The following is a 17,654-nucleotide window of genomic DNA, read 5'->3' as shown; positions in this document are numbered from 1 at the left end:
TTTTTACGTCTAGAGTAAACAGTGGAAAACAATTCTATTTTTATGCATTTGCGCGACAGCTAAAATACAGTTCATCAGAAAATGCTAATTACATTAATTCTAAGCAAGCAAACCCAAGAAACTACAGTGCTCTTGTTTTCAAATTCCTGATGAAATAGGAACAATTAACATCAAATGACAGAAAGATTTACAGATAGTTTCTTTCTAAAAATCGAAACATTTCATGTCTAAACAGTAATCATAATAGCTTTACACAGGACAAAGTCACGTTTGTCATAAATTAGGTCCAGAAAATAAGAAGGTCACATTCATTCACACCCTGTAGTTAGTTTTTATTAAATCCTCATCTGACAGGGAATACGCCTCCTATGGTGTGCTATGAGGTTCTGGCACTTCACTTATGAACATTCCTCCATGTAGAATTGCTCGAGGTCCTGTAGACCCTTTGGTATCTGTTAGAGAACTGCCGTCTCTAGTTATAATCACAAGTGTTCAACTGAGGCCTGGAGACTGAGATGGCAAGTCAAGAACATTTAGTCTGAATGCAGTTAACTGTTTTCGTGATTAACACTTTGTACCCTGAAGATGTCAATATGTGTTCTCTGTTCTGTCAACATTGGATTTATGATTGCCACCTATTCTTAGCAAGGCTGCCAGTATGCAAGTATCTTTATATTCTTTTTAAATGAACAATACAGCATGTTAAAAAGTGGTGGCTTCAGTATTTTGTGGATTTTTTATAGACATCTCCCAGCTTGGAGATGAATGATTATTTGCATGCTGTTTTAAAAAAACTCTATGACTTGGACCAAGCTGATGCTGCTACTACTGTTTTCCATGTCTTACTTCCTTATATACCTTAGGGAAACAATGAAAGGTCTGTGTATGCTTTTCATTCTATTGCACTTCCAAATACCATGATGCTAATGTAGATTTTTTTTTAATTTTATTTAAAGAGATGCTAAGGAAGTTTGAATAACTGTAAACATTTTGTTCTCTGGAATTTAGTTAATTATAAATGACAAATAGGACTTTGCTGTGAGCAATGATATTTTGGTTACAGTAAAAATGATTAAAATTTGTTAACTGAAACGCATCATGCATTCATTAACTCATTCTGTTTTGCTGTATGTTTTTGTTCTAATTTTATTGAGGATAATAACTCTGGAGGGTAAATGGTATTATATTTACTCATTTTCTTTTTTGAGATACATAAAATGAAGCAGGAATTATCAATGATTTCTCATTAAAAAAATTGAAAAAGGTTTCCCCTTGGACAAGGAGGAAAATCTAATAAAAAAGGAACAATCAGATTACATTGGAGACCTGTTCAGTGTTTTGTCTCCCAAAGGGTATCTGAGCCTTAAGAAGACTGAGTCTACGTATTTGTGCAAAGCCTGTGAAATACTGCCAGATCTTTTCCCCAAATATTTATTCTGAGTAGTAGGTGTGTCCTTAAATACATACCATCTACAACATCATATCCTGAGTTTTATTTTTCTCATCTGTATGTCTTCACACCTGCTTGTCTGTCACGTGTGCCAAATGCTCCAAGTCAGCTAATGAAGTCCTTTAAATGGGAAAGTGTGTCTGGAAATGTGGCCATAAGGCCTGTGAGTGTCTTTGACAAGTAAACATTTTAGCTGAATGTTGGGGGAGGTTTCTAATCAAACGTGACTCCAAGACTGTTTATCAGGGGGCAAATTATTATTCCTTTTTATTTACGTCTTGTTCTATATATTTTTAATTTTCACTGAATGTTTTTAAAGATCCACAGATACACTTTTAAATAATACACGTGATAACAAAAAAAGGCTCCCTTTGAATTCAAAGCAAAGAGTTTCGTCTACACCTTCTAGTGATGTGAAGGAACAATCCCTGTAACATAAGAAGGAATTTTGTCATGTTAAAGCCATTATCATGCTTTGTGGCAGTGTAGCACACCTAGCAGTGCCTTCCAAGTGAAAAAGTTCTAATTAGCTCACCCACGTCTTTCTACAAAGGATTATTTAAAGTATTATCTAAATAGTTCATTTTGCAATTAACATATTTGGCAAGGAGAGATATTATAAAAGATACACTTCCTAATCATCTTTGAGCTTTCAAATTCCATTTGAAATGAAAATGTGACTCTGTGAACTGTCTGTATTTAACACTTTCAAGCTTAAACAACATGGAGAAACTAATTTTAAAACTACTGTTGAATAACAAGATATAAAAGAAATGGGAATTTATAGTACGTGTAGTATGAGTATATCTCTCTGCAAAGCTTGACTGAATTGCAATTTAAGTCTTTTGTCTTTGTTTTCACAGGCACACAGAAGCAGACGAGCACAAAATCCAGCATTGTTTCTGCTACACTTCAACAGTATTAACCAGCACATTGGCATTTCAGAAGGAACAAAAGTTGAAGTTTGAATGTCAGGTAGGGCCTCCAGTTATTCTTTAATAGCCTAGTAGATCCTACTTGGGTTTCAAATGTACTCCTTTCCACATTTACAATGTATTGGAGTTTTCAAAAGGAAAGGCAGTTTTGACAAGAACATTCTAAGTGTTTAAAGTTCAGCATTGCAAGGAATCCACTTTAGTTTTCATTAATAAGCAGTTCTGCATCCAAGCCTAACCTTAACGTTCTTCTTTAAGTTGCCCTGTATGGCTGAACTGATTGCAACATGGAAATTAGCTAAACCTTATTAAGATGGATCTTTGGTGTTTTCTGGAGTGTTGCAGGACCCTGGCTACACTTAACAATCAATCAGTAGGTCCTACACAGGTCAAACAGTTGACAAAGTATGCTAATAAGATCATACATTATACAAAATATACAAAATAATTATATTATATTGAATTATATTCAAAATAATTATTATACAAAATATAAATGACACCTCATAGGGAGTTTATAACTCCCTTTGTGTGCCCCTCCCCCCTAAAAAGATTGTGAGTAGAGAGGTTGGTTTAAGGGAATATAATAGCATACGAACAGTGTTGTACTTTGGTGTTTGGTTGGTAATAGCTAGCCGACATGGGGATCTCCTCCAACACTTTCTTAAAAGAAGTCAGGGTTTCTTCTTCGATAACATGCCTACTGTAGGCTGCCTGGTACAGACTCCCACAATGTAAGCACTCCATATGGAGTGCACATAATTTCTGTCAAAGTTTACATGAGTGATGCCAATCCACCCCACGTAACAGCAACCTCTTAAGGAGATCCCTTACAAAATACAAGAAATACAAGAAATAAATATCCTTATATTCTTTCGGCATATAGTTTTGGTTGTAGCACTTAATTTGGTTTTTGGCATTGCCACAGATTACCATAATCTATCCCCTTTTTTTAGGTTAAATACCAAGTACATTGTCTTTAAATAGTCCTTTTCAAATCCTTTCCAATGAGGAAGAGTGCTGCCTTGGTTCCAACTTTAGCCCCTATTGACTGAAAGGAGTAGCAGGTGATGCTGCCAATTTAAGGCCCTGGGACATCTAAGCCAGATGGAAATAAAGGACATAAAAAGGTGCCCGATATCTGAAGCGAATCTCACAGACTTTTACTGACAAGCCCAGCACTCTCTAACTGCATATTTATCTCGCTAGTGCCATAACCCACCATTTACTTATACCAGAAGTGTGTATGTCATATGAGTGTGGCTCAAACTGAGTTTAATGTGACAAGGCAATTGCTGTTGCAGCTAATTATAGTCTAGCTTATTCTGAGAATACCCTAGCAGCCATATCATCTTATTTTGTGATTAGCACATTCCTAATATATTCTTCATTGTGCTCTCATTATATTTTATTTTCAGCAGAGAATATTGATACAAAGAACTTTTACTAACCCATGTTAAAGGTGATCTCTACCATAGAAAGTTTGATTCTATTCGTTTTATTTCATTATTTTATAGTCTTCCTGCAAAAGATAAAATACAGAGATCTCCAACTTGAACATACTGCAGGTGGACTATAAATAGTTTCAGCAGTAATTGCTTCTGTTTTTTTTATTTCTGTATCAGGCTGTACACGTTTTACCTAACCCTTGTAAAGTGCTGTTACATAATCTACAGCAGCAATCCTGTTGTTCAAAGACTATGATCTAGGTGTTCCACCTCTCAGTGAGTACAAATGTACTAGTGCTTTGTCATTATAGTACAAATGGAAGCCATGGGCATTCAGAATCCCAGCCAGTGTAAGAGTGTTAAAGGTTCCATTATAAATGCCGAGCCGCAAGACAAGTAAATTAATGTGACAAGTATTTCTGATTAAGTGGATGGATTTCTCTGGCTGTTCTTTTATTCAGACAGATTATAGCAAAAAATATTGGATTGTATTGGTAGGTCTTAATTTACTTGGACAAATAACGGAAAAGAAAAAAATAGGTATCAGTGTTGAATATTCCATTTCTTGTGTTCATACCTCTTTTTCTTAATTCTGTTGTTTTAATTTATAGGCACTGCTGCAGGTTGCCAAAAATCTTTTCACACACTTAGGTTTGTATGCCTTTCACCAACTTTTTACTTAGATTTTTCCTTAAATCAATTCAACTTATTTCTTTATATTGGAAAGTGAAAACATTCTGTTTGGGAGTATTAAATCTGCAGTTCTCTGTCCTTTCATCTTTCAGACGATGTGTCAGTTCTACTACAGGAGATCATTATCGAAGCCAGAAACCTCAGCAATGCGGAGATGTATGTACATATCAAGTGACTTCCTAAAAGTCAACTTTTCTTAACTTATTTTGCAAGCGGACAAGCCAGCTATACATCACAGCTTCACTGTTTCAAGCATTAAACACATATCAAAACCCAAGTGCTTTGGGAACAAAACAGTTATTCTAGGAAATGTTTTTTCTTTTGCAAATGGCATTTTGTCAGCTGTAGTCTGTTAGGATTATTTGTCTGTTGTTTTACTTACGTTATTCTTCCACAACTGTATGACAATTCATTAGCTCAGTGGATTGATCTTATATTTAATCCACACACATGTCTTCCTTCAGATGTGAAAACACAGCCACCAGATACTGCTGCATCTGTTCTTAATTTTCAGCAACTCATACCAGCCGCATATTCTTCAATATACTCTAGGCTTTCAGTGTAGCGTTTGGCAATCACAATGCAGTTTCTGACCTAACATGAGGAACCAAGCCATCCTAGACACTCATCGTTTAGTAATATTGGTATTGGGTATTTAAGGTGGGAAAAAGTCTTTGAAACCCATTTTATTAAATGAATATGATTCAGGTGACCTGACAACCAGTGTGTTCAACTCAAGCAAAATCAAAAGACATGGCTGTGAAATTTAGAAAACACGAGCACCTACTTTTTTTTCCCTCCGTACACATAGAAATGTTTGAATATAATTTGTTTTATTTTTCCCAACAGCTGCTCCGTGTTCCTGTTGGATAGAGTGAACCACGAGCTGGTTGCCAAAGTGTTTGATGGTGGAGTGGTGAATGATGAGGTAAGGCGGTAAGGGTGAATCACATTGATGTGTCGACAATGAGCTCTTCTCAAGCTTCGCTGCAGATGCAGCAGTGTGTGGAATTGGAACACTGTTAGGGAATCGAGCTGTATTATTCTCAACCAAGTGCCAATGGCTAGAATGTAAATGCATTTTATGCACGCTCAACCAAGTACTCGGTCGATCGCTTTGTGCTGATTGTGCTGTGCCTCTGCAGTGCTGATTTATCAGCCACTGGAAAAAAAATTAAAATGTACTTTTATGGTGGATATTTGGATATTGGACCTCAAAACGTTTTCAATGCTCATTTTTTTCTTCTTTTAAAGAAAGAATTCCGGATTCCTGCTGATCAGGGAATTGCTGGTCATGTGGCTACCACAGGAAAGATCCTAAACATCAAAGATGCCTACTCTCACCCTTTGTTTTACCGGGGTGTAGATGACAGCACTGGGTTCAGGACCAGGAATATACTTTGCTTCCCTATCAAGGATGAAAATAATGGTAAGCACCAGTGGTTTGACCTCTTGCACGTTCTGACACATGGAAGTGTGAACCAGCTTTAAAAAATTCACAGGTTTGTGATAGGAATGTTTCAGTACACAGTTCTCTCAGTGTTACACTCAGATGCGAGTGTTGCAGTGATGTTATTCCTCAGGACGTGCAAGAGTGTTCAAGTCTCGTGTGGCCGAGGGTTAAACATTTGGTATAGTGGGTATGTCCACAACTTGTATGGGCTGTGCAGGGGGGACTTGCTGTCATTACAATTAAAAAAACTCTTGATTAGAGGCAGCTTAGGCTTGCTGGTGTCCATCTGCAGGCTACAGGTAAGCATTATGTAAATCAATCTGCGAGACCACAAGTCATCACACCACACCAATCTGAAGGTCCAAACTTTATGGTCTGGGCAGGAGAGTCCAGTCAATATAGAACTCCACTTGATGGTGATTGATGGTGTCATACTGATCTAGTCCCAGGACCTCACACACTTTCCAACCTTAAATGGCAAATGTACAGCGGGACAATACAGACCTTATACTGCACCTGTTACAACAGTTGTGGGATGAGATGGAATGACCTGGCATGTAGGGCTCAGGTCAGAGACCAATGAACAGGCACATACTTGTCCAGGCTCTAGCTCTGAGAGAAAAGAGACAGAATCCGAAAGGACAGCAGCTGAAACCTTTTGCAAAGCATGAGTCACAGATGAATAGCTTTCATTGCTCCAAAAGGTCTCCACACACACTACTGGCCCTTGAATTTCACTGAAGACCCCCTGTTAATCAGCATTGTTGATGACAAATGTTAATTTGCGTAATAAATGACCTTTTAATGTTTGTTCAATACAATATCAGTGCAACTGCTACAAAAAAGATTTTTTATAACTGTAAGTTGCAATCATACAGTAAGTTATGTTTCTTTTGATGCATTGCTTAGTATATCTGTTTTTGTTGATTGCGAAGAGTTTATATATATTAAAAAGAGCTGTTTTAGCATAAAAATACTGTCTTTTTATAAATAGTAAGAACACATTAATCAGTCTACAGCTTTCATTAACTTACACATTTTTTTAACAAGATTTACATAAACATTATTCAATGATTTCAGAAACTGGTCCACTGTCCTCTTAGGTACAGAAGGTGAAATTCCATTTAGGAAGGACTTTGCAAAGGAGCACTTTTTTCAAGGCTTTTTTATGGAGAGAGATTAATCCCATTAGTCTTCTGTCATTTTGATAAATGCTTTATTTTTCAGAGTCTATTGAACATTGTTTCCTGAAGCAAATTAAACCTTTTGGTGATAGGGTATAGGATTTCAATAAACTTTCACCTGCTCCTTAGAGTAATAAGTCTTACAAAATGACCAAACGATGTGTCAAACGAGCCTTCCTCCACACCTTCATCTGTTACAATAAGGTCATAAAAAAGTCTGCAGATTTGACTTGACAGTACATTTTTCAGCATAGCATTCTAAGATTTTTTTTCAAAATGCTATTGACTTTACAGGAAATGCAATGCTGACAATAAGCTAACATTTTTTAAAAGAAGTATTTAAAATATTGTCCTCTTACTGACAAAAAATAAAAACAGATGTCTATGATTTCTACGATGCATTAGATCATCGATTATCCAGTGTACTGGGGGAAGGGGTCATGGGATTTTCTAAACAACAAAGATTTTATAAGTACCTTATTTTTGCATGTTCTTTCATAATTTGGGGGTTCTGGACATATGTATTTGATATGTAGAATTGATTTAGTTTAAAAACATTAACAATAAAGCAAGTATGCTTACTATGTATGTGTTGAAAGTACAACCTCACAGAAACAGGACTTTATCTTGTTTAATACAAAGTGCAATACATTGCTTTTAGTACAGTACATGTTTAATGCAAAATAAAATAATGTTTGCAATTACTGTATGATGTTCTTGCCAGATTGGCCTGTATGCACTGGAAAATGTTGCAAAACGTGATCACCAAATGATTAATGATCTACTGTCTTGGCTGCGCAGTCCAATTCTAGACAATTTTAGAGAACCTGTAGATGTCCACAACTCCTATTATCACAGTGTGAATATTCAAGGCTGTGACTTGTTTTCACAGCAGGAAACTGCAAAATTGTCAGCTGTTTTTCTGTAGGACATTTTATCCCAAATAACAAATAATTACATGATATAGATGAAATTCACATAATAGCATTTGCCAAAGTGGCAATAACATGGCTTGCATGCTAGAAATCTTGTTACTGTTACATTTGTATTAACCTGTCTGCTGCACTCTTTCAGAGCAGACAACTAAGTGCATGCCACATCAATATGAGAACACGAATGGCTTTTTGCATTGTATTGCACTGTGCTAATCATAAGAACAATTGCTGATATGATACCTTGCATTAGCTTCAGATTACATAAATGTTAACTTATTTGCTATTATTTTTTACCCATTTTACATAAACTACTATGATGCTTGCAAGTCTTTCTTCTTTACAGATTACATTAAAATGTTACATTAAAATGAAAAGCCTCAGCATATAATTAATTCATCAGCAACAAAACACCATGCACAAATGCAGAGGATGTTTATGTAGTAGCATAGCCTTGTGTATCAGGCTGGCCATAATGCAAATGGTTGTACAGAAAGATAATATCAATACGCAAGCGTGGATGTACTATGTGCGTTGCCACTTCTAAGGGTGATCTTTTGTATAATGAAAAGACTCAGTACTTGTTTTGTAGTTTAGATTATTTCAAGCTAAGTAATGTGTTTTTTTAAGAAAGCAGCTGCTGCTGAAATCTTTCTAAGTGATGTTTCATCAATTCATCTTCTCTCACCATCACCCTTGTTGTGATTTGTGAGAAACCATTCACAAACCATTAGATCCAGTACTGCTAAAAATCAAATAATATTTCCCCTGTCTTGAATACAAATTCAGAAATGGGATTCAAATCTGAAATATTTGTTGTCAAATGACTGACAACGTATCAAACCCTGTGTCCTTCAAATGTACATTTATTCCTGGACTGCTCTGGTTTTGCCTCCCAACTATCAATTTTCTGTCATACCTCAAATCCTGTGTAAATCCTAATGTAGCTGAATTGTAGGACTAAAATATGCTAGCTGTTTTGTGTCTGATTTGAAAAATGCTGTGCCCTTAAATGCACTTGACCACTGCCCAAGAATGATCGGATTTGTTGGTGCTAGAATTAAAATATTTTAATGGAATTGCTAGCAGTTTTGGCTGTTTTCCTTTACCTATTTTTTTTATAAGGAATTGGGTTTCCAAAGATCTGCAGTGCCAACCATGTTACACTTTTATTTTGTTTGCCTTAATTTTTTTTTCTGTCGGTTTTAAAATTTAAGCCCAGGAGCTAGATGAAAACAGTGTTTTGAAATGTACAGCCGAGTGGATCATGGAGGGAGGTTACATGGACTGATTCCATTTTATAACCTATTAATGTTTTGCTCATCAGGATATTTCTGGACTGTATTTTCATTTACTGTAGAAACGTACTGTTCATAATCCTGGAGGCACATGAATTCAAGTAAATTCTACCTGTTAGATTACAAATAAAACAAGGATACTGAAATGGTACAGCACTTACATTGCACAGGTTAGGAAATTGGATGTGGGGAAAACTGATATTTTTGCTGTATTTGCTCTGGTATTGCTGTTATACTGGCAGCTATATGAATGTGTGTGTATGTCAGGCAAATTGGATCTTGAGTGCTGTAAACCAAGAAGACTCAGACATGATCTTCAGTTTAGATGGTACTTTTAATCTGTCGATGCTGTAAGAAGCTATTGTGCTTGCCTTTCAGGTTATGGTTGTCTGAGCACTTATCCTCTCCCTTTAAGAAAACGAATGCGTGTGGCATATGCTATGTACAGTACTTACAGAAGAGGAGATTTTCAAGTACATAGATGCTCTTGGATAGTATTATGTAGGACAAAGAGTATGAAGCTTCTAATATCAGACTCTCCCATCAGTACTGCCTTTCCATGTGCCGTGAAGTGCTTCAATAGCAGCATTAGATGATCCTATCCAAAGTCTGTCTTTCCATGTCTTTCCAGAGGTTATTGGCGTGGCTGAACTGGTCAATAAGATCAATGGCCCCTGGTTCAACAGGTTTGATGAAGACTTGGCCACAGCATTCTCAATCTATTGTGGCATCAGCATTGCTCATGTAAGTAGGGAAAAGTCAAAAACAATATAGTATATAGAGATGCATAGTATAGTATACTGTATATACAGGTGCATTGGAACAGGTAAAGGTTTATTCCGTGCTGAAAGGAGAAGAAAAGAGACACAAAGTTTCGACTGCGGAACCTTCTTCAAGTGTAACTTCTACAGTACAGTACATATGTATTGGATGTATTTCAAAGGTTGGTGAAAAGGAATTTCCTCATGAAGTGATATCAGCAAATAGAATAAACTTAATAATAATGTATTCCCAATCACAAAACATACCAAGGAATAAATCTTCTTTTAATATTTTCTTTCTTCTTTTACAGCTATGATATTTAAAAGGGCAAACTATTATTTCAGAGACATGATATTATCAACATTTGCGCACGTCTGTTGTAAGTAATGACTGTTTTCTCCTCACAGTCTCTGTTGTACAAGAAAGTCCACGAGGCCCAATTTAGAAGTCACCTTGCCAATGAGATGATGATGTACCACATGAAGGTAAACGTTTAGGGACCTTTAAAAATTGAATTTTGCCCTTCCCTTGTAATGTGAGTAACTGATGAAAGCTTTATTTTAGCAACAGCTTCTTTGCCTATAATGTATATGAAGCCCATTGTACAGATTAAATCATCAGACTAGCATTACTGAATAGCCTCAATTCCATAAAAATCAAAAGTTCTATTTTTTTGCAAGTGTGAATGTAAAATATTATGTAATGACATTCTCAGCCATTGCTGTTTGAATTCAGCGGTCTTGGCTATTGGCAGGTACTTTCTCCAAGAACTTTGAGCCATTTTATGGCTTGAGCTAAACAGAAGTCATAGTTAATGCATAGTCTTCCATTGTGCTCTTATTGGCTTTCGTACCAATCCTATTTCATTCATCCAAAGTCTCGATTCAAAGAGGCAATGCTTGTTTGCATCATTTCAGGTTTCAGAGGAGGAAGTGACGAAACTTCTGAAACACGGAATCCAGCCTGTTAATGAAATCCATCCCAACTTTGCCAATTTCACTTACACTCCTCGGTCTTTGCCTGATGATAGCACTCCCATGGTAGGCTGTTCCTGTATTCTTGTTATGTGGGATAGGCTCTCTAATTAATGCAGCTTGGGGTGCAAGACTGTGTTTATTTGATTCCTTTTTTGGAATGTGAGAACTGTGCAGGACAACGTATTGTATTTTTTCAAATTAAATGCCGTTAACTGGATAAAACGTTTAAAAAAAATGAAAATCACTTGTGTAAAATCAGTTCTGACCGAAATAGTGCTGCTACACTGGAATTTAACCCACATGCTCTTTGTGCCTATGCCTCTTCTTTTCCTTATCTCCAGGGTATTTTGAGCATGTTTGAAGACATGGGCTTTATCAACAATTACAAGATCGACTTACAGACTTTGGCAAGGTGGGCACTTTGAAGTCTTTGCCTCTCTTCTGCAGCTACTGTGGTTGTGGATGTTGAATATTCAGGGGTTTTATGATGTGTGTATGTGCTTCACCTTCACCAGGTTCTGTCTGATGGTGAAAAAGGGATACAGGGATCCCCCCTATCACAACTGGATGCACGCATTCTCCGTCTCTCACTTCTGCTATCTCCTCTACAAGAATCTGGAGCTCTCCAAGTACCTTGAGTAAGAGTACTTCTCTGCTTGTTGAAGGAGACAGAAGGCTAATCACATCTTGATTAGGTCACAAACATCTCAGCTTTGAGTGCTGTGGATGTGGTAAACACATTGCAGAAGGAATAATAATTATCTCAAATGACAAAACAATATACCAGGTAAAATGCCTCAGTCATTTCTAATAGAAGGAGCAGAAAGTCTTTTTCATACTGGCTAGAAATACTATATTTTAAGTATATTTTAAAATAGACTTCAGAATGTTCCTCATATTGTGGCTTCATTTAAATATCTCAGGTATAGAGAAAAATATGCAAAGAAACAGTGTATATCAAGGACAGAGATTTGATGCATAAATGAATAGCTGTAATGTATTTCCTTTTCCTACAGGTCAGTGCACATCACTTTCAGACTAATGAATTTATGATTATACAGAAGTACAGTATGAAAGGATAATGTCCCCATCCTCAAGGGCAATGTTTTTAGAATTCTGCCTTAGTGTCAGCTTTAGCTCCTGACTTTGAGATTGACCCCACAGTTCATTAGTGGATGTTAAACTGTACTAGATTATGTTCTATTGCTATAGCTTTCAGAAATCAGTTATTTATTTACATGAGTGGGAGATATTATTGGATGTATGGATATATGTTTAACAAAGATCTGTGTAACCTCTGAGCTTATGGACTGTGGGAGGTTGAAAGCATTTGTGCTGTTCTACCACACTTTGAGATTCATGAAAAGTGCTCTTCAAAGTTGAATTATTATTTATACTCAGCTAGATCTTTTTAAAACCTTTTATACCAAACAGAATTGGCAAAGTGTACAAGGCTAGTTCTTAAACCAAGAAATAACAGTGATTAATTAAAGGTGCTGCAGGTTATCCCAATGTCAGTGTAAGAGTTGTCCTGGTACTCCAGTTCCTCCCACCTTTCAAAGACATGATGTCTAGGTTAATTGGTGTCTCTGAATCCCCATGTGCTTGTGACCATGTGCCCTGCTTTGGTCTGGCATGCCTGTCCAGGCTGTAGTCCTGCCTTGCACCAGATGCTTCTGGGATCGGCTACAGGTTGCTATGTCCCTTGCAGGGAATAAACAGTTTTCTGATGGACATACTGTTTGGCATCTTAAGAATTAGAGATAGCCTTCCTCCAATCTTCATTAAATCTCATTATACCAATTGGAAGTTCTCCAACAAGTCTGCTCTACCCTGAAATAGTAATACAAGTTATGACTGTCTCTATTTCTCAAAAGTCACATGCTCAGAAAACCCAAATTTGGGGCTTCTGTGGTTTTGATTATACTGTAGGTCATGTCTCCTAGTTAAGGCTATGCTGCAGCACAGAATTGCCAGAGAAAAGAATATGTAACAAGCTGTCAACAAAATGATCTCCAAATTGTATTTAAGCATCCCACAAGTTAGTCTTTTTTGTGATAATCATGAATGTGTCATATAACAGCATATAACAGCTTCACTTTTAAGTAACAAGGCAATAAGAGCCGAATGACCCTTTTGAGGTGACTTCTTAATTTTTTAATTATAATTTTGCTATTACCCTTATGCCAATTCTTCTCGTTTCCTTTCAGGGACATTGAAATCTTTGCTCTTTTCGTGTCGTGTATGTGCCACGACCTGGACCACAGAGGGACCAACAATTCCTTCCAGGTGGCTTCGGTGAGAATCCTCAAATTGACCCCAGAAATTAAAATAACTGTAGAGAACAAGCCTGGAGCTGAAAGGAAGCTCTTAGAACAGGTTGTAGGATGAAGACCTTTAATTCACTTTTTATGGTTTCTGCGATCCTCAGACAAGCATCAAAGCCATTTATCTATGAATGTACTGTACAAGTATGAATTTCTTACAAAGGAAGGTTGCTCTTGTCACGTCACTCAAACAACACGCTATACCACACTAGTTTGGAATGTGGTGTACTGTATATCAAAACACTTATCCATCTGTGTTTGTTGAATACTTCAGCACTGATGTTCTTCATATTTCGCAGTAGTATAACAGAGGATCATATCGACAAAAACTGCTGTGTCCAGGGCCTTCACTCTCACAGCCTGTAAGAGATCAGCTGAAAGGTGGATGGTAGCAATAACAACGAGGCCCAAAGGCACTAGACAAGCTGAAAGCCAACTGTTTCAGTTGTGGATGTGGTTGATATTCTTTCCACACAACTCCAATAAAAACAGATGCTGCTTGTTACAGATATTGAATATATATTGTGTTGTTAAACCATAGCTCTAATTTGAGTTCATAGCAGCTTGGAGGGACCCATCTGCTTTATTCAAGGGGTATTTATCTTGTCAAGGAAATTTAAAGGAAACAGCATGCTCATAAAAAGACCCATTTTTCTATGCAATTGTCTAATCATCTGTGTATTACTTCTTCTTCCAGCAATCTGTATTGGCAGCCCTCTATAGTTCCGAAGGCTCAGTTATGGAGGTAAATATTGCATTCTGTTTTTTACTCTGCTGCAATAACAATTGAGAAATAGATGTTATAAAAGCAACAGAGGTGCAATAAAACACAGGTAGTTTGTGGGCCAATTGAGAAAAGGTGATCTACTGAAGAAAAGTAGTTACTGAAGAAATGTAGTGCCACAGATGTGAAGAACGGTGTATTTTTCTCCTTACTGGGAAGTTTTATAGAATTTCTTGGATTTTATTTGTGATTTTGTTAGGATGCCTCACACACCGTAAGTTCAGTGGTGAGAGGATTTGTTTTTTTTCTGTGCTAGAAAATGGATTATTTTGAGAGTTTGGTGACATCTGGTGGTCAGTACTCAATCTCTGTGGTAAAACAAGATTCTTCTGTTGTGCAGCACAGAGGTTAATAGCCTTGCATGTTTTTCCTCTCAGAGACATCACTTTGCCCAGGCAATAGCAATTCTAAACACCCACGGATGTAACATCTTTGAGCAGTTTTCAAGAAAGGTCAGTCCCAGTGTGCACAGAATTGTATACTAGTTTCCAGTTTAACCTTATAAAAATGTGTCAGGCACTCCCGGAATCTCATTTTAATTTCTCCCAGTTTGTTCTTTTTTAGTCCTTGGCTTATCATGCCCTTCTCTATGAGATAGATGCACATTGTCTCAGAGTGCAATATGTTTATTCTATGTGGATTGGAAAGTCATAGTCTACTGCTAAAATTAAAATAACAGAAGCTTGAATTTTTTAATATGATTGCAGAACTTGCATGTTTTATACACTGTTCTATCTAAATAACACTACCCCTATCTTTCCTTTGTTTCGTACATGTTCAAATTAAATGAGGTCTTGTTTTCAGGACTACCAAAGGATGTTGGATTTGATGAGGGATATCATATTGGCAACAGACTTGGCACACCACCTGCGCATTTTCAAAGACCTTCAGAAAATGGCAGATGGTAATTTGTCATGTAAAATCTTGGAATCTGATGTTTTTATTGTGATGCAAATAATGGTGGCGTATAGAGAAAGGACAGACAGTATCTTTCTCTTGGTTCCCAGCCTACCCCTGACACTGTCTGAAATAGACAGAGAGTCATGTAACAGTCTCTGAGAACACACATACAGTACGTATACTGTACATACTGTACATGAATCGACTTCTGTGTTTGGAAAGAGCACCTGTAACTCAATGGAGTTACATTATTTAATTTACTTTAGATCAAAGTTACAGCTTGTTAGGTGTAATGAGTGCACTATAAATGTAGAAGAGGTAAAATCAAAGAAATACTGCTTAACAACCAAGCTGACACTAAATTGATGGTGAATAATGTTGTGCAAATAAAGGATGTCAGCATTTGTGTATGACTTTGTAGATACTGAACATGAACAACATGAACAAACCACAGCCCATGTCTTTGGTGCTAAAGAAATTCCAAATTAAACTTTCTTGCTATGCACTTGATATGTTTACTACCCTATACCTGGATTAAATAAGTATTCTGGATAGCTTTTTTTCTGCTCTTCTTAACATGTTGGCTGTAAAGCAGATATGGGCATTTTGAATTACAGGCCAATTTGATCCTGTTCTTATAGATGTCAGCTTGTAAGGAACATGAAACAAGCACACGTTGATTGCAGCCTGATTGAAACAAGGCTTTGGTAAATTAAGTTGGCACTGGGAACCCTGAAAATGGCACAGTCTGTCAAGTATTATAATGGGTGCTTGCACTGTGATTAGAATTAGTAGAGAAGCCTTTTCTGTTGTGAAATGATGCTAAGCATTGATTAAAATAAGCTCCTTGTGATGGAATTGGAGCTTGTTAGCTTTGATAGCTGGGCACTATAGGATAACTGAAAAATAATCCACCAGAACAAAGCATATTAGTGCAACATGGCTTCCAGTGTAAACCTGTTATAATTAATTATTTGAATTGATTTGAATACTGTATCATTGCTGTGAACTGAAGAGCCATTTCACCCTAAAAGAAAACTTATGGCTCACTGTTTTTTTTCTTTTAGTGGGTTATAACCCAGACAACAAGCAACACCACAACCTGCTGTTATGCCTGCTCATGACTTCGTGTGATCTTTCAGACCAGACAAAGGGATGGAAAACCACGAGGAAGATTGCAGTAAGTGGACGTGCTCACCTAACAGTGAAGATAGAAGCATACCCATTTCTGAACAATCAGTACAGCAGTATCTGTTTGGCTTTTGCAAAAAAAAAAAAGAAATGCATGCCTTATTCCAGAAATCAACAGCAAACCAATAGCAATTTTACAGGAGATTCTAATTAATTAATTTGAATATGAGTATTGGTACAATGCACAGTAAATTAACATTTCTTGAAAGTTTTAGATTGTAAGACCAGCAGAAAAATGACATTTGATGATGGCAGTGATGTACAGTCATTACAGGTCATGAGTAAAAGTCTATTAACTGATGTTCTGTACACCTGGAGTTAGTTTGCAGTCATAAGAAGTCACATTATTTTGTACAAATCTTTATCATAAATGTTAATGCAGTTTTCTGCATTCTGTTTGTTTTACAGGAACTTATTTATAAGGAGTTCTTTTCTCAGGGAGATCTGGTATGTATAGTTTTAAATCATTGGAAATAGATCTATATCAATTACAGGCAGGCAAGCAAGAAACTGACACACAAAGACCACTGCATCTGAAGTTGTTCATAATATACCAAACACTACCCTGATAAAGAACTTAAGAAGTTTACTTCAGAGGCAAATGAAAAGTTTAGTTATCATGAGTATAAAGTTTAGTCCTTATCTGATATTGCTTGTTATTCTCCTATCTGTTGTGTAGGAGAAAGCCATGGGCAACAGACCAAGTGAAATGATGGACAGAGAAAAAGCATATATTCCAGAATTGCAGATCAGCTTTATGGAGCACATCGCTATGCCTATCTACAAGTAAGACTTTCTACTTTTGAGAAAGGTCAAAGCAACATGCTGAGCTCAGATTCTCAGTTGGAATAAACCTATTGTTCCTTTACTGTCTATACAATATTGAAATTCATACAGCAGAATAAATACAACTACAGTGAGACAGAAGGCCTGTTCCGGTTTTTATTCCATTTCTGTGATCTTAAAGATGATTTAAAAAAACTGATAATACCTATTGTCAACAAACTTCCAACAGTCTTTCTGAACTTTTACTGAAGTTCAGAGAAAATACACGACAGAAAAAATATTTCTATACATCTTCACTCTGAAGTAATTTTTTGGCTAATAACAATCTGAGAGACAAGGTTTTGACAGCCCAATACCAAAAGCCTTTGTAGACAGAGACAACATAAATACTACTAGTTGGTTGAAGAACTGAGAACAAACAAGGTCAATATATAAAAATATATGATTTTTATTGGTGGGTAGCTGCGTCAGCATGTGTAGGCTGCAAAGGAACAAGTAATAGGTTTATTCATTACTTAATCATTACTTATAATT

General features: G+C 36.6%; 1 protein-coding gene across 3 annotated transcripts in view; it reads left to right on the top strand.

Moving 5' to 3' along the window:
- Positions 1-17,654, top strand: part of pde2a (phosphodiesterase 2A) — a 224,639-nt gene that overhangs the window by 202,388 nt on the left and 4,597 nt on the right. For all 3 annotated transcript variants that reach the window (XM_088639301.1, XM_088639303.1, XM_088639302.1), the window contains exons 14-30: positions 2,314-2,425; positions 4,445-4,484; positions 4,619-4,682; positions 5,376-5,454; positions 5,781-5,955; positions 10,025-10,137; positions 10,563-10,640; positions 11,073-11,195; positions 11,474-11,544; positions 11,648-11,770; positions 13,343-13,430; positions 14,157-14,204; positions 14,621-14,695; positions 15,048-15,147; positions 16,211-16,323; positions 16,743-16,781; positions 17,014-17,120. In XM_088639301.1, coding sequence (XP_088495427.1) covers positions 2,314-2,425; positions 4,445-4,484; positions 4,619-4,682; positions 5,376-5,454; positions 5,781-5,955; positions 10,025-10,137; positions 10,563-10,640; positions 11,073-11,195; positions 11,474-11,544; positions 11,648-11,770; positions 13,343-13,430; positions 14,157-14,204; positions 14,621-14,695; positions 15,048-15,147; positions 16,211-16,323; positions 16,743-16,781; positions 17,014-17,120 — 1,548 coding nt within the window. The remainder of the gene's footprint in view (positions 1-2,313; positions 2,426-4,444; positions 4,485-4,618; positions 4,683-5,375; positions 5,455-5,780; positions 5,956-10,024; positions 10,138-10,562; positions 10,641-11,072; positions 11,196-11,473; positions 11,545-11,647; positions 11,771-13,342; positions 13,431-14,156; positions 14,205-14,620; positions 14,696-15,047; positions 15,148-16,210; positions 16,324-16,742; positions 16,782-17,013; positions 17,121-17,654) is intronic.

The sequence above is a fragment of the Lepisosteus platostomus genome, chromosome 7 (assembly GCF_059453375.1).
Source record: "Lepisosteus platostomus isolate fLepPlt1 chromosome 7, fLepPlt1.hap1, whole genome shotgun sequence".
NCBI classification, from domain to species: Eukaryota; Metazoa; Chordata; class Actinopteri; order Semionotiformes; family Lepisosteidae; genus Lepisosteus; species Lepisosteus platostomus.
Note: the sequence above shows the minus strand (reverse complement) of the source record. Positions and strands in the feature narration are given on the sequence as shown.